This window comes from Suricata suricatta, chromosome 9 (genome assembly GCF_006229205.1).
Source record: "Suricata suricatta isolate VVHF042 chromosome 9, meerkat_22Aug2017_6uvM2_HiC, whole genome shotgun sequence".
NCBI classification, from domain to species: Eukaryota; Metazoa; Chordata; class Mammalia; order Carnivora; family Herpestidae; genus Suricata; species Suricata suricatta.
Window position 1 is genome coordinate 124,863 of NC_043708.1, and position 27,258 is coordinate 152,120.

Sequence of the window (27,258 nt, forward strand, 5' to 3'; positions counted from 1 at the left end):
GGTGAGCAAGGGCAGGGGGAGAGCAGGAGGGGCAGGGGCTGCCCCAGGAGCTCAAGGCAGCTGGCAGGGCTTGTGATGGTGAGCAGGGGTGGCAGGGGGGAGGGCAGGAGGGGCAGGGGGCTGCCCAGGAGCTCAGGAGAGCCAACAGAGCTTGTGCAGGTGAGCAGTGGCAGCAGCAGGGAGAGCAAGAGGGGCAGGGGAGAGCAGGAGGTGGAGGGGGAGGGCAAGAGGTGTATGGGGTTGCCCTGGGGACTCCAGGGGAGCCCGCAGAGCTGGTACAGGTGGGCAGTGGCAGGGGGGAGGACAGGAGCATCAGGGGCTGCTGTGGGGCAGGGTAGCTTCAGACAAGCTTGTAGGCAGGAGGACACAGTGACCCTGGGCTGTGCCCAGGGACCTCAGCTGTGAGAGCTTCAGGTGCAGGAGGCAGGGCTCTGGTGAGGCCTGTAGTTCTGCAGGAGCTCAGGAGTGCTGGCCAGGAGGGTGCTGAGTGCTGCAGGGCAGGGAGAGCTAGTGCTGTAGGGCAGGGAGAGCTGAGGCCTGAGCTGGCAGAACCAGGTCTCAGATGTGCAGAGACGAGAAACTAGAAAGATGCAGAAACCAGGAGGAGGGCAGGAGGGGCAGGGGCTGCCCCAGGAGCTTCAGAGGGGAAGGGAAGAAGGACTGAGCTAAGAGGAGCGCTGGACCAGGTGGGAGCTGAGCAGGTACGGTGCACAGAGGCCGCCGAGGGCTGGGCACGGAGGAGGGCGTGAGCTGGCCGAGGCCAGGTGGACGGGTTAGGGTGGAGAGGAAAACCGCAGGAGGAAAGTCTCTGGGGCTGAAGGCACTGGGGTGGCCACCTCTGAGGGGATGAGAGGAGGCCACAGTTCTTGGGCTCAGGGGCCCTAGCCCTGCTCTGGAGGCTGTGGGGCTGTGGGAGGTGGGGTGGCACAGGGCAGCGGACCCAGTGGACGGAGAACAGGGACCCGTTTGGAGCTTGAGGCAGGGCTGCCAGCCTGGAGTGTGGGTGGGAGGGGAGGCCAGGCAGGGCCATCGGCGAGGCAGAGGGTCCGTGGTCAGAGGGGACAGGCCTAGCCGGGGGTGTTGGGTCTGCAGTGCTGGCATCAGGCACAAGAGGAGAGCTAGTGTGGGGCAAGGCTCCCACCTGTGCTGAGGGGCAGGCAGGCTCAGGAAAGACCATGGCTGAAGGAGGGCTCTGGGGACAGCAAGGAGCTGGACAGGCCCCAGGTCAGGGCCACTGGGTGGGAGGGGCCCTGAGGGGGTGCAGGAAGGCCTGAGGAGGGACCAGTGGGCACAGGGCAGGGACAGGGTCCAGGGCCTGTGTGCTTTAGCTGCAGAGCTGACCCAGAAAATGTGTGGCCTGGAGGGCAGACAGCAGGTCATGATGAGGGCTCTGGGCTGAGGGGCACAGGCAGCAAGTGGCAGAGGCCTGCTGTGTTCAAGAAAGGTCCTGCTGAATCAGGCTGGGACAGCAGGGCAGTGGGCTCAGGGCACCAGCAGAAGCCGGCTGAGAGCAGGGACCACTGGTCAGGGCTCAGACAGATGGCTTGGTCAGGCTGAGCACCCATAGGAAGCCCGAGTGGGGACCCAGGGGCTGAGGCCCAGGGGACTCTAGTCTAGGAGGTCACCCAGAATTGACCATGACGATGGGGCCAGTACGTGCAGCTGCAGAAGGGCGAGGCCCTGGGGTGGCAGAGAGCTACTCCGGGCGGCGGTCTGCACACTTCGTGAATGTCACGGGCACTGGGCTGGGTGGCATTCCAGGCCTGGGCACCTGACATCCTGCCCGGACACTCACAGGAGCTAGACCCTTGTGTTCACACAGCCTCCTCTCTTGCAGCCTCCACCAAGGCCCCATCGGTTTTCCCACTGGACCCCCGCTGCAGGACCACATGTAGCTCCACAGTGGCCCTGGCCTGCCTGGTGTCTAGCTACTTCCCCGAGCGGGTGACAGTGACCTGGAACTCCGGCGCCCTGACCAGCGGGGTGCACACCTTCCCATCCGTCCTACAGGCCTCCGGGCTCTACTCTCTCAGCAGCATGGTGACGGTGCCCTCCAGCAAATGGTACAGTGAAAGCAAGACCTTCACCTGCAATGTGGCCCACCTGCCCAGCAACACCAAGGTGAACAAGATATGTAAGAGGGTGTCCACTGGACACAGACCTGGTCAGCTGGTCCACCTGGGCCCCACAGCACAGCAGAGGCACCTCTGTCTCCCAAGCCCAGGGAGGAGGGCCTCTGGGCCGGGTTTCCTGCTCCAGCGTGAGCACAGGCTGCACACCCCAACTCCACTGGCAGGCACCGGTCTGGGGACCCCTCCATTACCTGGCCCTGACCTTAGCCCACCTCCAGAGCTGCTCCCCCTCAAATCTCCACTAACCCCCAGTCTGGTCTCTCTGCAGTGGACAAAACACGGACACCGAACCCCTGCGATGAATGTCCCAAATGCCCAGGTGAGTCGGCAGGGCACCACCCTGCACCCCAAGGTGATGGCCGGCATCCAGGCACAGCCAGTGGGGGGAATGGGTGTTCAAGAGGAGGCCCCCCAAATGTTGACCCCTGCACTGTGTCTCCCACACAGTGGGAGGCCCCTCTGTCTTCGTCTTCCCCCCAAAACCCAAGGACACCCTCTCTATCTCCCGGACGCCCGAGGTCACATGCATGGTGGTGGACCTGAGCCAAGACGACCCCGAGGTCCAGATCACATGGTTCATGGATAACGTCGAGATGCACACGGCCAAGACAAGGCCAAGCGAGGAGCAGTTCAACAGCACCTACCGCGTGGTCAGCGTCCTCCCCATCCTGCACCAGGACTGGCTCAAGGGGAAGGAGTTCAAGTGCAAGGTCAACAACAAAGCCCTCCCGTCCCCCATCGAGAGAACTATCTCCAAGGCCAAAGGTGGGCAGCAGGGCAGATGGGGCACAGGGAGGGCCGTGTGGGGCCTCGCAGACCGAGGCTAGCCCTCCACCCCGAGAGTGACCGTCTGTGCTGACCTCTGACCCACAAAGCAGCCCCTCAAGCCCCAGGTGTACGTCTTGCCTCCACCCCCGGAGGAGCTCAGCAAGTCCAAAGTCAGCCTGACCTGCCTGGTCCAAGGCTTCTACCCAGAAGACATTGCCATCGAGTGGGAGGCCAACGGACAACAGGAGCCAGAGAACAACTACCGAACGACCCCAGCCATCCTGGACCGCGACGGCACCTACTTCCTGTACAGCAGGCTCCCGGTGGACAAGTCCAGCTGGCAGAACGGATACAGCTACACGTGCTCAGTGTCACATGAAGCCCTGCACAGCCGCCACACACAGAAATCCCTCTCCTACTCTCCGGGTAAATGAGCAGCCCGCCCGGCCCCCCAGCAGGCCCCTCAGGCTCTGGGCCCCCACCCCTGTGTATCTCCTTCCGGGCAAGGCACCCCTGTGTGAAATAAAGCACCCAGCGCTGCCCTGGGACCCTGCGACGCTGTCATGCTTCTTTCCAAGGCAGAGCTCAGGATGCCCAGGCCTCTGCGAGGTGCGGGCAGGTCAGGCTCTGAGGTTCAGGCATCACGTTCAGGGGACAACGCGGGTCCCACCGGGGGCCTGGACCCTGAGTGGGCAGGTCTGCACAGGCAGGCAAAACTCATGACCAGGAGCCGCCTGGGGCGGGAGAGAGGGCTTGGCCAGAGGCTACTCAGGGCCGGAGGGTGCGGACAGGGAATGGGGGCGCCCCTCAGGGAACTGGGTGCACGATCTTTCCCACCTCTGAACCAGCCCAAGCTGTGGGACGCTGGCCTGTCCTGGTCCGCTGGACCCCTGTCCCCTGGGCCTCGAGAGCTCTGCGTGGTAGCTCCGTGCAGTGCAGTGGCCATGCCTGACCCGTGCTGTGGGGGTGGGCCCTCACCCTCCCTCACGTGAGGTGGCCCCACCTGGCCTTATCCTGCCTGCAGCCAGGCCTGCAATGGGACACTCAGCCCCGGTCCCCAAAAGGCCAGAGGCAGGCAGTCCTGAGTGCCCAGGGGAGGGACCATCCCAGACACCCACATGGATGCTGCAAACAAGTCCCACCCACTGAGCAGCACCATCTTTACACACGTGCACACACACACACACACACACACACACACATGCAGTCAGTGTGCACACACGCATGCACATGCACACACACTCACATGCAGGCCTGATGCACTAGGCCTCACACAGGGCAACGTACCAGGACCCAGGCCAGAGCCGGCCTTGGAATCTTGGGAACCCTCTCTGTGGTCACCCACCTGGTCCCCACCCTCTCCAGCCCCTATCAGCTTCTCAGCAGCCCATCCACACGCCGACCGCACTGACCAGCCCTCCTCCTCCTCCCCAGGACACCTGCGCCCCCACCAACACATACGGGACCCTGCACCCTGCTGGCCCCGACACCCTCACCCACTCGTTCCCCAGGTCACTCTCTGACACCCTCTCGGCCCTTTCCTGGGCTCTGCTGACCCCCCTCCCCTCTGGGCAGCTTCCCAGGAGAACAGGTGTGGTGGTCAGGGCGCCTTCTCCCCAGACAGGCCTCGGCAGAGGGCGGAGCCGAGAGGGAGCAGTAGCCCCACTGGCCAGGCCCAAGCGGGAGCACTGGGGGCGCTGAGGCCAGGGCCCCACGGTCACAGAGGGCTGTGACTGTCGCCCGGGGCACAGCTGCCATGGGCAGGCCCAGCGCTGACCGCTCCCTTCCCACCCAGAGCTGCTCCTGGACGACAGCTGTGCAGAGGACCAGTAGGGGGAGCTGGACGGGCTGTGGACCACCATCTCCATCTTCATCACCCTCTTCCTGCTCAGCGCGTGCTACAGTGCCACGGTCACCCTCTTCAAGGTGGGCGTCCCCGCCCCGCCCCGCAGCACGGCCCGCTGTCCCCATACTGTCCCCGCTCTGTCCCCGCACCGTGGACCCACTGTAACCACGCTGTCCCCTCGCTGTGTCTGCACTGTCCCCGCACTGCAGCCTGCTGTCCCCACACTGTCCTCACACTGACCTGACACTGACCCACGCTGATCCCCATACTGTGGACCCCCTGTCACCAGGCTGACCCCACACTGACCCCATGGTGTTCTCACATTGTCCCCGCACTGTCCCTGCACTGTGGACCTGCCATAACCACGCTGTCCCCACACTGACCCCATGCTGATGCCATGCTGTCCTCACATTGACCCCATCCTGTCCCCACAGTGTCTGCAGTCTGTGGAGTGTCACACTGTCCCCACACTGTCCCCACACTGTCCCCATGTTGACCTCACAGTGATCCTCCCAGTGACCCCATGCTAACACAACGCTGTCCCCATGCTGTGGTCCCACTGTCACCATGCTGTCCCCATGCTGCTCCCAAACTGACCCACATTGTCTCACACTGACCCCCCACACTGTCCCCTCTGTCCCCTTTCTGTCTCCTCTGTCTCCTCTCTGTCCCCTCCCTGTCCCCTCCCTGTCCCCTCACTATCACCTCCCTGTCCCCTCCCTGTCCCCAGGCCATCCCCATAAGGCCCCGCACACTCACGTGGTCCCGAGGTGGGGGACCCTGGCGGGGGGCTGTCTCGGGGCCCCCCCCACGCTCATGGCCTGCGCCCCTGCTGCAGGTGAAATGGATCTTCTCGGTGGTGGAGCTGAAGCGCACGATCATCCCCGACTACAGGAACAGGATAGGGCAGGGCGCCTAGGGCCAGCCCCCTGGGCTGGCGTCCAGCGCTGCCCCAGACCCCAGTCAGGATCCTGTGCGTCAGCCTGCTGCCAGGCCTGCTCTTCCGCCCTCGGCCCTCGCCAGCCTCGAAACTCGCGGCCGCCCCGGGCCTGCACCTTCACCCTCCGGCCTTGCGGCCACTGTGAGCTGCATTGTGCCCCCAGACCCCCTGTTTGGAGAGCCGAGCAGACGGCAGGTTGTGCCCCCAACCTGAGCTGGTGGACACCGGTGGGCCCCTCCACAGAAGCCACAGGGACTCAGGCAGTGGGGCCATGTGCATGGTCAGCATGCACCCTCATCCCGGAGGAGGCGGACTGCTGGCGATCCCAGTGTCTGTCTGGCAGGGACCAGCCTCTATGTGAACCCTGTTCCAGCCAGGCTCCAGGATGCAGGGTCCCCTGAGCAGCCACGCCCAGATCCTGAAGGGGCTTCACGTGTGCCACTAATGGTCAGTCAGACCTCCGCCAGAGAAGACCACGCAGAATAGAGCCTGGGCCTGTGGCCGCTGAAGAACCCCGTGGATGCAGGGAACAGAGTGATATCCAGCCAGAGATGCCTCCTGGAGAAGGGGCTGGTGTCCTGGTCCCCGGGCCAGTGGTACAGCCTCAGTGGACAGAGGTGGAAGGTGCCAGGAGGCCAGGCAGGCAGGCCCTGGAGCTGGGGGCCAGGCGGACCTCCAGGACTGGCTGTCCGCCCTGTCTCTGAGTGACGGCCACTCGGGGCCCTCGCATGGGAAGAGACGGCCGTGCAGGGAGGAGAAGCAGAGCCCCACCCCCAGGGAGAGAGTGCCCGGCTCCCACGAAGGAAGGCCACTGCTACAGCTTGGGTAGCTTGTTTGATTCTTAAATTTCTGGAGCTCGTTAATTTCCCTTAGCGTTTTGGGTTTTTTTAATGACAATAAAACAGCCTTGGAAACTCCATGAGCAGCTGGGAAGAGTCTGCCTCTGTTGACGCGCCTCGTGAAATCCACAGCCTGGCCATGCCGTGGGAGCAGGACCCCAGCCCCTGCGGCTCCCGGCGGCTGAGGTGCGAGGGGTCTCATGGGGGCTTGTGGGGCACAGGATGAGCTCCCTGCCCAGCCGTGGACACGGCAAGATGCGCGTGTGGGGTGTGCACTAGTCAGCACAGGCCACTGACAGAGCACCGCAGTCCCGAGGCGGGGACAAGGTGCACTATGAGTCCATGATTCTGGAAGCTAGCAGGGAGATGCTGGCGTCACAAGGCAGTGGCTGCTGAGCGGGTGGACAGCATGTCCTCACATGTCCTGACCTCCTTTTACAAGGATAGGAGTCCATACTGAGGACCAGTCACACTGGATTAGGACTCACCCTAGTGACCACATTTTAACTTATTACCTCTTGAAAGACCCTATCTCCCAATACAGTCATATTCTGAGGTTCTGGGGGTCAGAGCTTCAAGAGTGGAATTTGGGGAGCACATTTCAGTCCAGAGCATGTTAGTTGGGCCCAGGGATGAGGACCAGGTGGGAGCACCAGTGAAGGCCAGGCCGGTTGAGGCCCAATGTGAATGCCACCACCCGGAGGTGGGGAGGCAGAAAAGACCAAGTTCTACAGGAGAGCACCAGGTGGGGACTGGCGGTCTGTTGCTGTCGGGCTCAAAGGCCGGCAGTGATGGAGTCGGGAGCCTGTCCCTGCAGTGACTGGGAGTCTCTAGTCTTGGAGAGGCCTGGGTGGCAGGAGACGTGTGCACCTTGAGGGCAGAGGCAGGACCAGAGGGCTCTGGGGCAGGGAGGCCAGCACGAGGGGCTGCAGTCTTCTGGGGATGCAGTGGGAGTGGGGAGAGGCCCAGGCCAGGCGAGTCCAGGCCAGCGAGGCCACGGTGCCTCGGGGCTGCTCGGGAGGTACCATCCCACCTCTCCGTGGGTGGGAGAGAATCTGATGCAGGGCAGGGGCTACCTCACCAGTGGGGGGTGCACCAAAGACAGGTTGGCTGTGGGGAGAACGCCCTGGCCCTCAGGGACCCTGGGGCCTCCAGGCGTCCTGCCCACCCTCCCACAGGAACGCCAGGGTCTTCAGCAGCAGGCTGAGCCCATGCTCCCCTCACTGAACCCGGGGCAAGACCATACCTCGGCCCTCAGGGCAGGAACACCCACCAGGCCCCAGGCCCCCACCTGTAACCTTCTAATAATTTCAGACCACGTGGGACCCCTTCTCTCCCCACGTGCCCCCAGTGACCCACACACACCTACACGCCTCCCCATCACCCCCACCAGCCCCCTAGGGTCCTGCAGGCGGCTCCTGTATGAGCCCTGAGGTCAGTCTCCTCCTGCTCACCAACCCCCTGGAAGCCCCTTCCCCTGGGCTTCAGCTCAGACACACACCTGTCCGCATGTCCCCTTGCCTGTGCTCACACCTCGATCTGCAACTCACACCCGTGGGCTGACCTCAGTCCGTGCTCCAGGGACTCACACGGTCCCACCCTCCGCCCCCCTCACAGGGACCCAGCTGGCAGCCTGAACCCTGTGCGCATGACAGGCGCTGAGAGGCAGCGTCGTCAGTGTGGGTGAAGGAGGGAAAGAGAGGGTGCGACTGACTGAACGTTTGTGTCCCCAGAATTCACGTGTGGGAATCCTAAGTCTATGTGTGATGGTGTTGGGAGCTGGGGCTTTGGGGCACGTGAGGTCATCAGGGTGGAGCCCCGCAAATGGGGTTAGTGCCCTTATGAAAGAGCGAGCAGCCTCACCCCTTCCAGCACATGAAGGCACAGAGAGAAGACGCCATCCGTGAGCCAGGAAGCGGGGCCCCTGCCAGACACCAAGCCTGCTGGTGCCTGATGAGGGGTTTCCAGCCCCCACACCCGTGATGAGTGTCTGAGGTTCTTCTGACTGAGGACAGTGTGTTCCAGAAAACACCTGCTCCTGTGGCCGGGACCCCGGAGCAGAGAAGCCCAGACAACCTGCAGCAGACACAGCAGTGGTTGACCAGTAAGCCAAGGAGGCTGCGGCCCTGCCACCCAGGGCATGTCTGGGGCACATCTGGGCAGAAGCTGGCCGAGAGTCATCAAAATGCTACCATGCAAAGAAAACTCACAAACAGGCATGAAATGTGGTAACAGCCACATGTGACACTCACATGGTGCTTTGAGTTCTGCAGTTTTCAGACAATGAGTCAGGGTTCTCATAAGTGACAGAACCAAGAGATATGGGCAAGCTACAAAGACAGAGAAACTGAGCTCGAGGCACACACGTTCACAAGGCAGGAACTGCTGGCTAGTGTGCTGGTGGGAGCTGGCCGGGGTCTGGAGGCTCAGTTAGGAGCCACAATCTTGGGGCAGAATTGCTTCTTCTCCCAGAACCTCAGCTTTTGTTCTTAAGTCCTTCAACTGATTGGATGAGGCCCACCCACACTATGGAGGATAATCTCCATTACTTAGAGTCCACTGACTTGCCTGCACAGGTAGACAGCTGTCCGAAGAGCCCAGATGAGGGAGCAGGCAAGACTGACGGCCACAGGGACCTCCTCCCACATCCTGCTCGCAATGCGAGAGGCGGGGTCGCTGTGCCAGCCCTACCAGTGCCCGTAGCCCCTGCCTGTGGGGGGGATGCGCCCATGTTTTCTAACCCCAAAGCTCTTGTTCTGCCCACTGTCCACACTGCCTCCTGGAGAGACTCCAGAACGTCCTCTGGATCCAGTCCCTGCCTTTGGGGACAGGTCGCCGGGGAAGGTCCCTTCAGCGCAGAGGTGGGCGGAGAGCACAGAGCCCTGCCAGGTCTGAGAAGACGACACCCCTTCATCTGCTGAAGGACGGTTTCGCAGCGGCACCTGCACCGCCACAGCCAGGCCCTGCGCACATCGTGCTGAGGAGACAGATGTGGCCTCCGACGGCACGGGGGCCCCAGAGCAGGAGCAGTAAACCGCTGCACACACAAGCAAGGAGAGCTTCGGGGGCGTGAGGCCCCGTGACAGAAAAGGCCAATCTGTGGGGGCAGGGGAAGCGTCACCCTGAAGCAGCGCCCTGCAGGAACCGCGTGGCCGCCCGGGCCGCAGAACCCAGGACCCTAGGTAAGCCGGGCCACGTGGGAGAAGACACTGGGGCCACGTTAAGGGGGAGTTTCCAAAACACGCATGATCATGACTCCCATGGGGACATATGATGAGCACCTTTCGAGGTCTTAATCTAACGCATTAATTAGGTAGAACTCAAAGTGTCTACTGTATATAGTTGAGTGAAGAATGCTGAAAGGGGTTTGTAAGTAGGCGCATTTCCTAACGCACCTGGCTTTCTCCACGGGAGACAGAAGACTCCACTGTCCTTCCAAAGGGGAGAAGTTGACTGTAAAACAGCTCAAAGACCACACCGACCTCAGAGTCCGCATTGAATCAGATCGCCTGAAGAGGTGTGTAAGACAGTGACTTTATTTCCACTAAAGACGTTAAGAAGTCATCTTTTTGTTTTTAGAGGGAGAGAGTGTGCAGGGGAGGAAAAGAGAAGGAGAGAGAGAGAGAGAGAGAGAGAGAGAGAGAGAGAGAATCCCAAGAGGCTCCAAGCTCAGCTCAGAGCCTGATGCAGGACTCGATCTTACAACCCTGTCTGCGATGATCATGACCTGAGCCAAAATTAAGAGTCAGACACTCCACGTACTGAGCCACCCAGGTGCCCCCTGTAAGAAGTAATCTTTTGGTTCATTTCAAAGTCTTGCAAAATATTTCCGATGAACATTTCGCTCTCAGAGTATCCAGAATGTGCCGAGCCCTCCTGCACATTGGTTGGGAAAATCCCACAACTCGGTAGAGAAATCGACAGGAGAGTTGAACAGATGTTTCACAGATGATCTCCAAACGCCCTCAAACAGAAAGGACATGGCGCCCCGCCCGTGACAAGGGAAGTGAAAATTTCTGAAAAGCCACAGGAGAGAAAGTGGTTCTGAATCGAACAGCGGAGCAATGGCTTCTATCACACTAAACCTTCGCAGGCAGCAAGCATAAAGTGGGAAAATGGCCCGGCAGACAGTGAGTAGAAGGTACTGGGGAATGAGCGGAAGCGGGCAGACTCTGGGAGGAGTGTGCCCCGGAAAGATCCATCCAAGGGCAAAGCCCAGTCTGTGCGACAGGTGCAGCTGGAATGCAGGGGGAGTGCACAGCAGTCCAGACACGGGGGCCGGTCCCGGGGCTCGGGCGGCACCTCGGGCAGCTGGGAATCAAGGCAGGGAGATACCGAGCGAGACTGAGTCTGTGTGCAAACCTGCCTCACACCCTTGAACGACCCCTACCTGGGTGTGTGCAGGAGCCCCACAGGGCCCCGGAAGCGCCCCAGCCAGGGGTCAAAGGAGAGGAGGCTCCGGCTACTGCCAGCTACACGGCAGTCAGATCTCGGAGTTGAGCCCCAACAAAAACCATCCTCCTTACATAAATGAGGAAGAGCACAAAACCCACAGGCTGTGCCACACACAGCCACAGCCCTCGGCCCTTGGCACACCGCGACAGTTACCAGACACGCTAAGAAATGAGAAAGTGTGAGCCGTGGCCCGAGCCGAGAGCAGCCCGTACAGGCCAAGCCGATGACTGGCCATGGACACCGAAACAGCTACTGTTCAATGTTCAGTGTGCAGGGGGGTCTGGAACTGGAAGGCACAATCCCCCAGAGCTTCAAACCCTTGATGAGCTTAGCAGCAGATTGGAGAAGGTGTAAGAAAGACCAGAAAACTTCAGTATACACCAGTAAGTAGACAGAGTGGCTGTGTCCTGTGTGTCACTGTCCAGAGGCGTGACAGACACACACACAGATAAAACGACAATACCCGTGGGCAGCAGACTACACGGGCTCCCCACTGGGAAGAGCGCTGCGGGGAAGCAGCAGAGGGTCTGTAAGCGCTGCGAGTCCACGAGGAGCTCCGGGCTCACAGGACAGCCCTTCCAGAACTGTGTGGTGGACGTCGGCAGATACACAGAAACCATGGGAGCGCCCAAGGGTCCCAGAGTCCCCAGAGCAGGCAGGGAGTCGGTCCGCAAGGAGGAGGGGAGCGCCAGGGACGGCAGACACAGAAAAGGTAACTTTTCCCCTCTAACTTTCTTAAAAAGGTAACTGATTGTTTAAAAAATGTGGTGGTGTGTAGTGGGGCCGAGAACACACATAGCTGCAAAGTGCCAGAGGGCAGCGCACAGGACCGGCCAGCCGAGGAGTCTTTTCCCCGCCCTCTCCCCCTGCCACTGAGTCTACACCCCGTCCTGCACAGATGACAGATGAGTCTATACCCCGCCCCCTCCCAAAATGAGTCTTCACGCCCCCACCCCACCCCCCGTGCTTATAACTGACATAAACTAGCAAAGCACATCTAAGTTCACCGGGCCAAGTTCAGGGCGCATATAAGTTTCGCTAAAAACAACGCCAAGAAGAGCATCTACAAAGTTGGTGCAGAGATTAGGACGGAGCACTCCTCAGTGCTGTGCTAGCCCACGAGGAGGCGGGAAAGGAGGGATGAAGCAGCGGCAAGGACACCTGGCAGGAGGACTTCAGCTGTGTTTCCGCCGACCAGGGGGAGCCCAGGGACGCGCCAGGGCACCGCATCACAGCTGGTACACACCATGTGACAGGACCCGCCTGCAGACGTAAAATCCGCCAGGTCCGGACAGAGAAGGTAACGCACTGGAGGTACCAAGGTGAGCATTGTCTGCCAAGATGTTTCAGCTGCGTCAGTAAGTACGCGGCGCCTGGGTGGGAGGGTGATGTCGTGTGTCACCTGCTAACGACGTGTGTGTGGGTGTTAGACTACAACGCACATGTTTTTCCTGTGAGCCGTGTGGCCAAATCAGTCTGGAGAATCCCGCTTCACAGATTATTGGAGGTCCTGGCCAACGCTGTGTGACGCAGGACGGAAACAGCGGCTGGGGCTGAAAGGGAAGATGTAGAGCTGCCACTATTTGCAGAAGACACACTCCCGTGCAGCCCCGAGGCCACACAGCTCTGAGGACCAGCGAGGACAGCGGCGGGTCTCCAGACAGCAAGCAGCCGTGTTCCGCTGTGTCGGCAAAACCTGCGCAGGACGTGTCCTCGAACATGAGACGCGATTCACAGCAGTCCGAGGGCTTACTGAAGAAAGAATGTCCGAGGAACGGCAGCTCCAGCGACGGACCTGTAAGGGCCCCGAGTGTCTGGAGAAACCGCTTTCCGGAGCGGGGCGGCATCGGCGGGTGTCACTCGCCTCCCAACCGAGAGGCGCGGCGCCCACCCAATCCAGAGTCCCGCTGAGCTGCTTTTGTGTGCTGGTTTATTTATGTTTGAGACCCACTTGCAGCTGAGAGACCTTATGAAAACTACCAGCAGAGGCTGAGGAGTTTCTGAGACACTGTCCTCCAGCGGCACACAAAGCTGTCACTGAGATAGGACGGTGTGACGCACAAACCCACAGACGTAGCGGAGGACCGGGCACCCAGTGAGCAAGGCCCCGCCAGGCCATGGGACACTTGGGAGGCAGGTGGCGGTGTGGCCTGTTAGGGTCTTCCAGGGGCCCTGGGGACACCTGGCCCACACTGTCCATTTCTGTGGCTTCAGGGCACCGCACCTGGGATCCTTGGTTCTGGCGACCCCAGGAAACACACACAGCAGCCTCCGAAAGTGAAGCCTCAGTGTCAGTGACCAGTGAATTTGGCCTCGTGGATGTCAGGAATGTGCTGGATGACGGACATGACAAGCAGCATTAGTCAGTAACGGGGCCATTTCATTAGGGGGCGGAGGTGCCGTGCTCTCGAGAATGGCCGCCCGCTTGCCGAGAGCTGGTGGCAACGGCGTCCTGGCTGGGTGGGGGGAGCTGAGGGGCGCCGGGCCTGGGCTGGGGCGAGGGGCCCCAGGAGGCAGCAGGCAGAGTTGCATCAGGCCTGCCCCGGGGGAGGGGGAAGGGAGGCCCTGGCAGGCCATCCCCAGGCCCGAGTCCAGGGCCACGACCCAGGACAACAAGGGGGTTAGCAGGTCTCAGTACCCAGGGACTCCCTGGGACCCTCCCCCACCACGGGCGCCAGGGGCGCTGAGCCCCAGTGAGTGTGGCAGAGCTGAAGGCCAGCTGTGGCCGCCCTTGGTTGACGTCCTGGCCCAGACATGTCTAAGACATCCCTGAGCCTGGCCCTTCCTCCCAGCAGCCCTCGACGGGAGCTGGCATGTGCCCCCTACCATCCCACAAGACTTAATGCCAAGGCCCACCTCAGCTGGGTCACCAAGGAGGAAGGCTCAGCCTGCCCTGTCCAGGAACCCACCTCCAGGCCTCACCACAACCGAGAGCATGGCACGGCTGGCCCTGTAGACACCATACTGCACCTGCCCACTGTGCCCACCCTGCCCAGCCCTGCCCTCCCTGCCCACCCTGCCGGTCCTGCCCAGGCTGCCCCTCACGCCCAGCCCTCTACCATCAGCAGGGCCTTTCAAGGGCTGGGGCTAGGGGTCACCTTCCCCCTGCTCCCCCAACACACACACCCAGGCACCCATGCCCAGCAGGTCCTGTCTCCTGTCTGCAGGCAGGACACGGGCAGGCCCAGAGCGGGGCAGCCCAGGGGGTGAGGACAGCCATGGCTGAGCCACAGGGGGGACTGAGGGGAGATGAAAGCCTTTCTCTCTGAGACCAAGGGAGCCTGAGGACGGCCCCCCACCGGCAGCACAGCCTGTGACATCAGGGTAGAGCCAGGATGCTGCCTGGGCACTGAGGCCCCACCCCAAATGCCCACATCCTGGGCAGGATGAGTAGGGGGGCTTGGGGGCAGTCTGGCGGTGGAGCCCCGAGTCCAGCACACTCACACGTGTGCAAGCTGCAGGGGGCCTGGCACCACCCGGCCTGAGCCCGCAGGGGCAGCTGCCTCCCGGGGGGTGCTCTGCCAGCCCTGTGGTTTCTCTCAGAATCACGGGCCTTTCCAAGGAACTGTGCACTCCTCCTCTGCCTCCCACGAAGCAGCCTCTCTAGGTCTCCCAAATGACCCTGAATGTCTCCCCGAGGGCACCAGGCCTGACAGAGGCCAACTCCTTGCAGTCTTCCTGCACCGGGACTGTGGGCCCTGGGCATCCTTTCTAGAGGTGCCCCTGGCCTCTGATTCCTGGCTGTTGGGCCAGCTGGCCCACTGCTGACACAGCACTGATATGCGTAGGGCTGTGATGGGCTGGGCCGAAGGCCTCCCCTTCACACTGTGGTTGTGTCCTGCAGGCATCCTGAGCGCACAAGTATGGGAAGCCACGGGAGCTGGCCAACCCAGCTGATCAGGGTGGACTCCTGGGAGACACTGCACTGTTTTTGGAGAGAGAGAGAGAGAGAGAGAGAGAGATCCTCAATGGGCACCCACAAACAGACCCACGGCACAGTCTACCCCAAGCTCCAGAGGCTGAAGTGGACGTGTACAGCCACCAGCCACCTCACAGCCACGTCCAGCCCCCACCCTGGTGCCCGCTGGCCCTCAATGGCCACACCCAGCAGGTCCAGACCCAGGTAGGGCAGCTGCAGGGCAGAAGCACAGGAGCAAGTGCGCAGGCAATGGGTGAGGTCGCCTGCCAGCAGGGAGCCCAGGGCGGCCAGTGGGGTACCAGGGCCTGCTGTCACCAGAGGGGCCCACAACCCTGCACACTCCCCACCCCCGTGGAGCCACTCCCGCCGGACCAGCCCCCAGCCCGCTCCTCCGGGCCGTGTGACACAGGAACAAGAGTGGCATGCCACGGGAAGCCTTGCATTGTCTCGGGCACGTGGCCATGCGGGCCTCAACTTCCCGAGCACAAAACAGGAAGGACCCTTTCCTCGAAGGACTGCCTCGGGAGCAGCAGTGCTGGGGCCCGGTGCTCCTCACTTCCCGGGGCATTACGGTGCCCACCAGAGTGCTGCAGCACAGCGAGTCGGCCGTGGCATCAAGGGAGAGAGGCCACGAGCTGGGCGGCAGGGGCCGTGGAGAGGAGCGCACTTCGTCCACGGCCCAGAGGCCTCACCTGAGACCCCAACTGTGAGAAGGACTTCCCGAGAACATAAAGGGAACTTCCAGGGCTGGTGAGGCCCCTGGGGGTTCCACCCCATTTTTAGCCAGAGCACTGAGGCAGAGCTCCCCTCCCCCCAGGCCCGATTGTCTGATCGCAAAAATAACACCCCTGGTTACTAATGATTCACCTCATCCGTCCGGGAGCCTCTCCGGGAAGCTGCAGAAGGCCAGGACGGGCCCCCCAGGAGGAGCGGCCTCATCAGGTACCCCAGCCGCTGGCACTGCCTTAAGCGCAGCGATGGCAGTCTGCTCCGGGCCACTGCCCACCCAGCAGGGACAGAGCCTCCTGGCCGCTGCTTGTCTCCCAGCTGCCCCTTCCCTGCACAGGGACACACAGGAGCCAGAGACCACCCAGAACCAATCCGAGGAAGACAAGGGACTGAGAACCTCAGACACAACAGGCCTAGGGCAGGGCCCACGCCTGAGAGGGTCAAGGACCATGCAGAGGGCGTGGACAGTGGCCTGGGTGTGGATCCGCCTGCAACAAACCAGGGCAGTGACCACCAGCCCAGGGCTCAGGGAAAGCAGCAGGGGCTGTATCTCTGCTGGACCAGGTGGCGGGCAAGCCTGGCCACATCCACACGTGTACGAGCCGGGCAGCCTGGGCCAGCCTGAGTACGGTGGGCCGGGCTGGCTGGGCTGGGCCCAGCGCAGCTTGAGTGGAAGGAGTTACATGGAAAGGGTCCAACTATCCCAGGCTCAGCTGGGCCAGGCTGGTCCCTCAGTTCCACTCGGCTGTGTGGCACTGAGGGGACGGAGATGGGCCAGGCTGGGCTGATTTTGCTGGAGTAGGTGGGCTGGGGGAAGCTGGGATGGGCTAGGTTGGACAAACACGGCAGGTGGGGGTTTGGGGGGACAACCCTGCCCTTGCAAAGGAAAGGCATGGCCAGGCTAGGCACTTGTGGTGGGCTATCCTGAGCCAGGTGATCTGAGCCAAGCTGGGTGGATGGAGGCAGGAAGACCTGAGTCAGATGAAACGCTGTTCTCAGTGGGGGCTGTCCTGGGTGGGCTGACCTGCAGGGACAGAACTTGGGCAGGCAGGTCTAAGGAACAGATCTGAGGCAGCCAGGGCTGACCTGCCCCAGGTTGGCTCACCTTGGCTCACCCAGCTGAGCAAGAATAACCTAAACTGTACTGCATTCACCAGAGCAGAGCTAAGCGGAGCAGGGGAAACCTAGGCCAGTTGACCAGGGGCCAACTAGACTAGGCTGGGAAAGAAATGAGCTACCTTGGCTCAACTGAACTGAGCTTGCCTGATGTGTGCAAAGCTGGGCTGGGCTGGGCTGGGCTGGGCTGAGTTGAGCTGAACTGGGCTGAGCTGGGCTGGGCTAGGTTGAGCTGGGCTGAACTGGTCTGGTCTAGGCTGTGCTGGGCCAGTGGGCTGGGCTAAACTAGGCGGAACTGAGCCAGGCTGAGTTTAGCTGAGCTGAGCTGGGTTGGGCTGAGCTGGGCTGAGCTGAGCCAGGCTGAGCTGGGCAGAACTGGGCTGAACTGGTCTGAGCTGGGCTGGGCTGGGCTGAGCTGGGCTGGGCTGGGCTGGGCTGAGCTGGGCTGGGCTGGGCTGAGCTGAGCTGGACTGGGCTGAACTGGGCTGAGTTAATCTGAACTGGGCTGAGCTAATCTGAACTGGGCTGAGCTAGGCTGAGCTGGGCTGTGCTGGGCTGATCTGGGCTGAGCTGAGCTGGGCTTGGACTGAGCTGGCTATACTGGGTTGGGCTGGGCTAAACGGGTTCAGTCAATCGGTTTAGCCTGGCTGAATCAGGCTTTACCAAGTCAAGCAGGGTGTACTGTTTCTAGACCCAGTAGGCAAGTTCAGTGAGGCTAAATTGAGTGGGACTAACCAGGGACAAGCCTGGGTGGCAGCCTGAGCCAAGCAGAGCTGAATGATTTTGGTTGAATTTGTGGACTGAACTCAAATGAGTTAGCCTGCTTGAAATTGGGTCTCTTTTGGGGCGCCTGGGTGGCTCAGTCGGTTGAGCATCTGACTTCAGCTCAGGTCATGATCTCGCAGTTAGTGGGTTCGAGCCCTGTGTCGGGCTCTGTGCTGACAGCTAGCTCAGAGCCTGGAGACTGCTTTGGATTCTGTGTCTCCCCCTCTCTCTCTGACCCTCCCCTTGCTCAAACTGTCTCTCTCTCTCTCACACAAATAAATAAAACATTTTTAAAAATTAAAAAAAAAAGAAATTGGGTCTCTTGGGCTGATGTGGGCCAAGGGCCAAGGCGGACCCCCGTGACCTGAACAGGTCCGAATCAGGCAGAGCCACTGCGCCTGCGCAAGGGGCAGGTTTGTATCACTGCTCTCAGCCGTCCTGACGCAAGGCCATGTGGACTGGTCTCACTGGACTGAGTGGCCAGAGTGGAGAATAAGCTGGGAGCTAGGTCCAGGGAGGAGTCACCACCTGGGGGAGGGCGGGAGACTGATCTGGGCTCTGCTATGAATGGGGCCTGTCGTCAGGAGCCTCCGCAAGTCAGACACCTCTGCTCCCCAAGAACCCCACATTCCTGCCACTCAGGGCTGCGGGCAGGGTGTCCTGGACAAGGATAAGGATGCCCCTGCTTCTGGCAGGGACACAGAGGTTCATGGGAGCACATTCCTGAAAGACTCAGAGAACAAGCATCCAAAGTGGGCATGCTTCCCCTAAGTTTGGAGAAGAGGTCCCAGTGAGCCCCTCCACCCGACCACCCCACCTCTGCCCCAAGCCCTCTCAGACTCAGCAGGTTGGCACTGACACTGCCTCTGTCCCCACAGCCTCCGTCCAAGCCCCCATCGTCTTCCCCTTGGCCACCTGCTGCAAGGGCACCGTGGCCAGTGCCGCGTCTACGACAGTGGGCTGCCTGGTCACTGGCTACTTCCCGATGCCTGTGACTGTGATCTGGGATGCAGGGTCCCTGAACAAGAGCGTCGTGACCCTCCCCACCACCCTCCAGGAGACCTCTGGCCTCTACACCACCAGCAGCCACATGACCGTCTCAGGCGAGTGGGCCAAACAGAAGTTCACCTGCAGCGTGACTCACGCTGAGTCCCCCTCCATCAACAGGACCTTCAGCGGTGAGCCAGGGGCAGGCTGGAAGAGGGGGCAGGCGGGTGGGAGCAGGGGTGGGGGGCCTGGGCTGGGACAGGGGTGCTGCAGGCTCAGGGGGTGCTGACGCCACACTGCCACCTTCGCCTCTAGCATGTGCCATGAACTTCATCCCACCCACTGTGAAGTTCTTCCACTCCTCAGTAACACCGGCACCACCATCCAGCTCCTGTGCCTCATCTCCGGCTACTTCCCTGGTGACATGGAGGTCACCTGGCTGGTAGATGGGCAGAAGGCCACAGACGTATTCCCATACACTGCCCCCAGCAAGCAGGAGGGCAAGGTGATCTCTACCCATAGCGAGCTCAACATCACACAGGACGAGTGGGTGGCCCAGAAGACCGACACCTGCCAGGTCACCTACCAAGGCTTCACCTTTGAGGACAACACTCACAAGTGCACAGGTATGGCTCCCCCATCCCTTTGGACACCCAGACACTGGGGCTCAGATGGGAGGCCCAAGCCACACCCTCATGAAGCCTCTCCCACACCCCCGCAAAGTCCGACCCCCGAGGCGTGAGCACCTACCTGAGCCCGCCCAGCGCTCTTGACCTGTATGTCCACGAGTCGCCCAAGATCACCTGCCTGGGGGTGGACCTGGACAACATGGAGGGCGTGACCCTGAGCTGGGCCCGGGAGAGCGGGGAGCCCGTGCACCCAGACCCAATAGTCAATAAGACTCAGTACAACAGGATGATCACCGTCACGTCCACCCTGCCAGTGGACGCCACTGAATGGGTCGAGGGGGAGACCTACCAGTGCAAGGTGACCCACCCGGACCTGCCCAAGGACATCGTGCGCTCCATTGCCAAAGCCCCCGGTGAGCCACACGGGCCCTGGGGGAGGCGAGCAGGCCTCCAGCGCTGTAGCCTGGGCTGACCCCACACCTGTCCGCAGGCCGGCGTGTCCCCTCGGAGGTGTACGTGTTCCTGCCGCCCGAGGGGGAGCCGAAGTCCAAAGACAAAGTCAACCTTATGTGCCTGATCCAGAACTTCTTCCCCCCGGACATCTCGGTGCAATGGCTTCGAAATGACAGCAGGCCGCCACCTGACCCTCACAAGGCCACCGGCCCCAGCCCTGCCTTCTTTGTCTTCAGCCGCCTCGAGGTTAGCCGGGCAGACTGGGAGCAGAGGAATGTGTTTGCCTGCAAAGTGGTGCACGAGGCGCTGCCCGGCTCTAGGATGATCAAGAAATCCGTGTCTGAAAACCCCGGTAAATGATGCCCGCCCCCACGCCCCCTCCCCCCGGAGCTCCACCCTGCTGGCGTGGGGGAGGGGCCGGCTGGACCTTCTGTCTGTCATTGTCAATAAACACTGCAGTGCCTGCTCAGAGTCCTGAGTGCACCATTCTTGGGGGTGGGTGGGGCTGCAAAACATAGAGGGAGGGACCCCCAGGAGAGGGGGCAGGAGGCGGTCCACCATCATCACCCATGCCACGGGCCCCTCCCTGCCACTATGGGTCCTGCTCCATCAAAGGGGTCCTAAAAGCCACAGGGTGGTCCCAGAGGAGGGACCACAGACCCTCAGCAAGCTCATGGCCCCTCCCTCTGCTGGAGGCCACAGAGGCCTCTGCTCCACCCCCAGCATCCTGCCGGCCCCCTCTGGACACAGACAAGCCCCCGGAGCCCCAGGCCAGCTGCACACACACAGGCCCTTTGATGGAGAAATGGGCCAAGTCAGACCCCCACTTAGGTACCTACACACAGAAACCCCAGGCGGCCCCTTCACCGCCACCTCCCTCACACAGGAGGACCCGTGCCCAGTGTGCTCCCACACCCGGCCTCTAACTGCCCCTCCCTTCCTACACACACGGTCACACCAAGCCAGGGTCAACACCCAGTGCCCTGTGTTGCTGCTCAGCCTCACTCCACCCTGGAGCGATGCCGGGGACGCACCCCCCCAGCCCTCATGTTCCCGTGAGCCTCACAGCAAGCCCACAGCAGCTCCAACATCACCACCAACCACAGGCACCCCACGTGGCGGACGTCCCACATGCTCACATGGCCTCCCAAAGTCTGCTCTCTCTCCCAGGCTGCCCCCAAGCCCTGCCTCCGTGTCACACCTGGGCTGCCGGATCCAACATGGAGGTCGAGAGGCCTCCCATCCCGAACTCGTCTCATGGCCCGGGTCTCCTCCATCAGCTGCACTCCATGGACAAATACACTGACACACACACACACACACACACACACACACACACACACACACACACACATGCACACCCACAGTGTGGGCTGTGTCCCCAGCTCCCACTGGGCCATGCTCCAGAACAGGCTGCTGGCCCCACCCCAGGGCTAGAGACTGAGGGGGTCAGAGGCCAAGCCTAAGCCCGTACACCCCTAGACTTCCTGCTCCCATCATGCTCACACACACGCACGCACACACACACACACTGGCACCCACCGTATCCATCTGGCCCGCACACAGTGGACACAGGCCCAGAAGCACTGGCTTGTTCGGTGCACGTGGAGCCCGAGGGCCATGCACAGGAAGTCCACCCTTACAGGGGAGAGTGGGGCCAGGGCAGGAGGAGCCCCGAGACTGGGGACTGAGGAGGGCCCAGCGTAGGGCCAGGTGGCAGCTCCTGGCACCCTCAGGCCTGAGGAAGGTCCCCAGTGCCCCCCAGCCCTCAGAGCACTGGCTTCATTGGCTCCCTGGACCACCCCAGGTCCTGTGAGCTGGGCCACAGAGCTCAGACCCCTCAGGGCTCAGGGCGGACAGCCAAGAGAGGTCCTTGTGGGCCAGCACGGGTGAAGCCGAGTGGGCACGGGGCTGGGGAGGCCGGGTGGGGGAGTGCAGAGCATGCAGTGGGCAGCAGAGCTGCTGGGGGTGGGGGTCAAGAGACGGCCGGTCCTCCCACACGGCCACTGGCCAACCCCGGGGGCTTCTGCCCCCCAACCCCCGAGGGGCAACTGCAGAGCAGGCTGGACAAAGCCGTCTGCCCTCCAGCCACCAGCAGGACTGTGGAGGCCAGAGCGTCGGCATTGGGCCAACCTCCTGGGGGGGCCAGGCCCCCACGGCCCCAGCACAAGCGGATGTGGGCCAAGGAGGGCTGACTGGCCGGTGCCTGCAGAGTTGGACCCCCAGGACCTGTGCGCAGACACCGCCGAGAGCGACGAGCTGGACGAGCTGTGGACCAGCCTGCTGGTCTTCGTCACCCTGTTCCTGCTCAGCGTGAGCTACAGGGCCGCCGCCACCCTCCTCAAGGTGGGAGCCCCGGGTCCCTGTGCGGGGGCAGGGTGGGGCCAGCTGTCCCCACGTGCCCTCTTCCAAACAGGAGCCCCAAGGTCCCTGTGCCCGGGCCGGGGCGGGGCCAGCTGTCCTCACTCGCACCTCCTCCAGGTGAAGTCCGTATTCGCCACTGTCCTGCAGAAGCCACAGGCCTTCCAGGACTACACAAACATCATGCGGCCAGCAGAGGAGCCAGAGCAGGGAGGCGAGGACACGCTTCCTCCTCCCCTCCCCCCTCCCCCCTCCCCGCCCTGTGTCTGAGGCAGTCTGCCTGCCCTGGGGGATGTGGGGGAAGCACAGCACACAAACCCCCAGAGGGGCCAGAGCCCAAGACCCAACCACTACCACACAGGCATCCAGAAGATTCTAGCTCAGTCCAAGGTCCAAGACATCAATGGGACCTGCCAATCACAGCCCATACCCAGCCCACTTAGGGACAAGCCCCAGAAGAGCATCAGTCCCTCCCAAAAAGTGACCTGGGGTCAGGGCCACTCCTGTTCTCACTAAACAATCCCCCCAAGCATGCTTCGGGGAGTCCGTGGCCCTGCCCACCCGAGTCCAGAGTCAAAAAACACTAAGAGCCCAAGCCCAGACTCAGCCGACCTCCCCACCACCAGGTCACCGGGCCCTGCCTTTCCAAAGTCCACTCACAGCACCCACCCCTGCAGAATGCAGGGCTGCAGGCAGGGCTCCCAGTGGGAGGAGGGGTCTCACAGCAGAAGGAGCTGCCGACGAGCCCCACCTGGGCCAGCAGCTCCCAACCCATCCACCTGGCCTCATATGACGGATCGTTCCTGGCTTGGCAAAGCTTTTGCCTGTTCCCTTCATTTTGGGTTTCTTAGTAAGGTGCCTTCTTTTTAAATTTTTTATTAAGTTTATTTATTATTTTGAGAGAGAGAGAGAGACAGTGTAGGCAGAGGAAGGGCAGAGAGGGAGGGAGACACAGGATCTGAAGCAGGCTCCAGGCTCTGAGCTGTCAGCACAGAGCCTGATGTGGGGCTCGAACTCCCTGACCAAGAGATCATGACCTGAGCCGAAGTTGGATGCTTAACTGACTGAGCCACCCAAGCACCCCAGTAAAGTGCCTTCTTACAAATCCCTGTCACCTGGGCACATTTTGGGAGTGGTGCGTGATGTCCTGCTGGGGTGGTGGGAGGCAGGTCCCCCCACAGATGTGGACAAGGGCCAGAAGAAAGGGGCAGAGGTTAGTTCTGGGCTTGAAGGCCCAGGTGGCCAGCCGGCTGCTCCCTGCAAGGGTCCCTCTGACGCCCCCAGACACCCTAGCTCGGTCCCCATCACACCCACTCTGCTGATGTCAAGACTCACTGCCCCTTCCCGTGCTAATGTGAACACAACGGTCTCCCCGGGGACAAACCCAGAGGAGCTACCTCTGCAGCCCGTGCAGGAGGCCACAGGAGCACAGCAGCACAGTCACCAAGGTCAGGGACCACCTGTCACCCACCCCAACCTGTCCACCCACGGAGCACACACAGGCCAATCCTTGGCCCCCATCCCCCCAGCCGGCCTGGTGTCCCAGTGAGCTGAGGGGACACCAGAGCAAACAAGAGCTGTCTGGGGCTGGCCACCACCATCTTTGAGAAGAAACCCGACGAGCCTGGAAGGCAGGAGCCAAGATGCCGGTGAGAGAGCCAGCTGGCCAAAGACAGTGGTGGGCATGAATCTGTGTCCCCTCTTCAGAATAAAGTGGTGGCTGCCCTGGCTGGAGAGGCTTTCCCACAAGGGTCTCTATGAAGTTCCCTGGAAACTGGGGGAGAGCACGTGAACACATCCACACGATGAAAAGTAGGATTCCTTCATATACAAAGAGTGTTCAGGAACCAATAAAAGAAAAAAGTGAGCAATGGGTTCTTCAGAGAAAGGAAAAACAAAGTATCCAATAATAAGAAGAAAGTATTCCACTAACTACAAAAGTTACACTAAGGAGGAGCCAGGGAGGGGCAGCCTCTCAGGCCTGTCTGAGGGCGTGTGATTTGTTAGAACCATTGCTCAGGGCCCATGGCTGCATTCCCACTGCACAAATGCCCAGACCATCTGGAAAGGAGATTCTGCTCATGGAGGCGGCCTTCCACAGGGAACCTCCCATCCCTGTCCCTGTCACACGGGCTCTGACAGACAAGGAATGGAAATGAGTAGCAGCGAGTGTGCAACCTGTGGGCAGAAACCCCAGGATTGGGCAACTCGGAGGTTTGTTTGGAGACACGGAGGATTTGGCCTAAAGGGAACATCAGGGAAGCCAGGGGAGGGGGCTGAAGCAGGACAAGGCCACCCCACAGCCCACTGGACACTCACATGCAGACACACACAGTCCTGGGAGACCAGGCCCCACACTGATAAGATACAGGAGCTATTCGGCTTTAAGGCTCTTCCCGAGGGCCCAGGAGGGCTCTGCTGTGACCAAGGCCAGAACCCCCTGACCAGCCCTCCCAGCAGGGGCTCCGTCTCTGCCCTGAGCACATGCTGTGCATCTGCTTCAGCAGCAAAACCTGCAGGAAACACTGCAGACAGAAAGATAAGAGTAAGACCTCCCCACGTTCCAGTAAGGTTGGAGCCTGCGGCCTTGCATGTACTGAAAACAGGACATGAGTCTGTGACTTTCTGGAGTGTTCTTCATCATGAAGGTCTATAACTCTTCATGTGAGAAACCCCCACACTAAAGATTGCTTCCTGAGCAAGTGTGGGGCCCAGCAGCTGCCTCACCTGGGCTCCAGTAAATCCTTTCTCCTTTTTCTCTAAAATTGTATAAAAGGGGTGCAGGGTGGAACATGCCCTGTATTTTCTATAGGGTTCCAGAGCAGGGGAGAGGCCTCCCCAAGTGCAGGGGGAACACTGAGGACACGGAGCCTGAATATCATGCAAAAGTATAGATAGAAGGATAGATGAGAGATAGATAGATGAGAGATAATAGATAGATAGATAGATAGATAGATAGATAGATAGATAGATAGATAAATAGATAGATAGATGATAGATAGATAAGGGAGGTAGATAAGGTAGATAAGGAAGATGGATAGTAGATAGATGATAGACTGATAGATGGATAGATAGATAGACTGATGATAGATAGATAGATCTATAGACAGAGTAAACTCTTAAGAAAGTTCTGTTACTTTACGCCGACAAGCACCCTCACATGCAATTTCCTCGCAGCCCACAGCCTAGTCCTTCCTCCCTAGTCTCCTGGGCTGGGGCCCCCGAGGGCAGAGCTGAGTGTCCTCTGTTTCTGACTGGTGCCCCAGATCGGGAGACCCGCCCCATGGGCCCGAGAACGAGGACAGCAAGGGCTCGGCTCACACGGGCCCCCCATGAGCCACACACCACCGCTCACGGCGGAACGTGTGTCCCCCTAGCTTGGGAGGACAGGCTGCTGGTCCCCAGTCAGGAGCGGCCAGCAGAGGCCTGTCACACTGGGAGCACGGCCTGAGAGCAGGGTGGGGGAGGACAGTGCCGGCAGTAAGAGGCTGCCTTCTCAGGGCCCCTCTGTCCCTCCTTTCCTTCTCTTCCGAACCCACCACAGCAGGCTGAATGGCAGCCCCCGAAAGCTATGCCCACGGCCTAATCCCTGGAACCTGTGAATGTGACTTTATTTGGGAAAAGGGTCTTTGCAGATGTGATTAAAGTTTAGGACCTAAAGATGAGATCGTTCAGGCCCTAAACCTCACAAGAGGCAGAAAAGGAGGGACCAGACGCAGAGAAGCTGCGTGAGGACAGAGGCAGAGACAGGAGGGACATGGCCACAACTCCAGGGGTGCTTGGGGCCCCAGGAGCCAGAAGAGGCAGGAAGGACGTCGCCTGGATCTCCAGAGCTGGGAGAGTGAATTTCCACTGTTTGAAGAGCCTCGGTCCGTGGTCCTTGGTCCCAGCGGCCGCAGGACACCTGGACGCTCAGCCAGCAGGGCACAGCCAGACAGGGTGGACTCCCTGGCTCTGCCCACCCCCAGCAAGACCCTCACGCTGGGCACAGCCCCTGATGCACCGAAGGTGCTCGGTCAGTCTTGACGGAGTGCACTTCAGACCTCTCTCCTGAGTTCAGGTCCTTTCACCCACAGCATTGACCAGGTTGGACGGGACCCTGATGTTGCATCTCAGGTCCAGTGACACCTTCTCTTCTGCCCTGTGTCCCAGGCTCTCTGTGCCCATGGTGCCCAAGTGTGCTAAGCTGGGGAGCAGGGAGGCTGAGGGAGAAGGAGCACCACCGAGTCTGCCCGGCCCGTCTCTCACTCCCCCTACTCTCTGGGGCACGGGCTGCTCTGGGAAGAACCCCAGTGCTCTGGACACTTAGATGCTGGGGAGCTCCTGGGGTTCACAACAAAACCCCAGAGTTCCCTTGGGCCAGGCCGTGGTGTGTCTGTGCCATCCTGGGCTCCCCTCCCTGCACCCATCTCTCCTCTGCCTCCTGGCCTGCCCTGACCCCCCTTCTTTGGGCATCAGAGCCCACCGGGGGAAAAGCATTGGCAGACATCTCCATCAAGCCTGAAGCTTGCTGCCACTCCCCCTGGTGGTGTCCTTGCTGGAAGGGGACCATCGATTTCTGTGTGTGGCTCCAGAACCTTCTGTGCATGAAGAAGTGAATGATCAAATGGGCCCGACACAAGCTGGGCCCGACCTACACCAGGGAGGCTGGCAGGTGCATGGGAGCAGGCGACCTAGGAGCTCGGGCAGCTGGCCGGAGAGCCCTGGCTCAGGAGGGCGGGGCAGAGGCTGGCCCTACCCCCTGGGCTCCAGGCCCCCAGACAGGGACAGCCCCCACGCCCTCACCCCAGCCCTGCCCTGGGGCCCCAGCTGCTCGAGGGGCCAGCCGAGGAAGGGCAGCCACTGATCACAGCCAGGCTGGAGGGGCTCTTCACCCTCAACCCTCCCCTGTGGCCAGAAGGTCTACGGAGGCCTGCTGACTCGCCAGGGGTCACTCTGGTCAAGCCCTGTCCCTTAAGGCCCCACCCCTGCAGCCCTTTACTCCATCTCCACCTCCGAGACCATCTCTACCCCAGGTTCCTGAGCCCTCACTGTGTCTATTTCAGCCTTTGCTCCCTTGCCTCTCAGCCCCCAACCAGCCACATGGAGCCATGACCCCCCAGGGTACCTGCCTTTGCACCCACATGACCTCAGGCCAGAGTCAACCTCTGGGGGGTCATACAGGCTGGGCCACACACACCTGGCCCCACCACAGCCAGACCACAGACCAGACATGACGTGGAGGCGAGCAGCCACACTGGTGGGACAGGAAGTGGGCAAGTGACCCCATCTGTGGGCCAGACACAGTCATGCAGCCCCTCCCAGCCCACTCCTCATAAG

At 61.2% G+C, this 27,258-nt stretch overlaps 2 gene segments (V, D, J or C); both read left to right on the top strand.

Moving 5' to 3' along the window:
* The first annotated feature begins 1,637 nt into the window (after positions 1-1,637).
* On the top strand, positions 1,638-6,605 carry LOC115301085. The segment is given in 7 exon segments: positions 1,638-1,749; positions 1,838-2,121; positions 2,340-2,451; positions 2,580-2,932; positions 3,020-3,326; positions 4,696-4,826; positions 5,585-6,605. Coding segments are annotated over 7 exon segments (1,380 nt in total).
* A 6,788-nt stretch (positions 6,606-13,393) lies between these two features.
* LOC115301086 lies at positions 13,394-22,209 on the top strand. The segment is given in 11 exon segments: positions 13,394-13,440; positions 13,773-14,002; positions 14,825-14,841; positions 15,019-15,103; positions 18,388-18,687; positions 18,812-19,122; positions 19,218-19,538; positions 19,616-19,914; positions 21,526-21,552; positions 21,805-21,924; positions 22,060-22,209. Coding segments are annotated over 11 exon segments (1,907 nt in total).
* Positions 22,210-27,258: the final 5,049 nt, after the last annotated feature.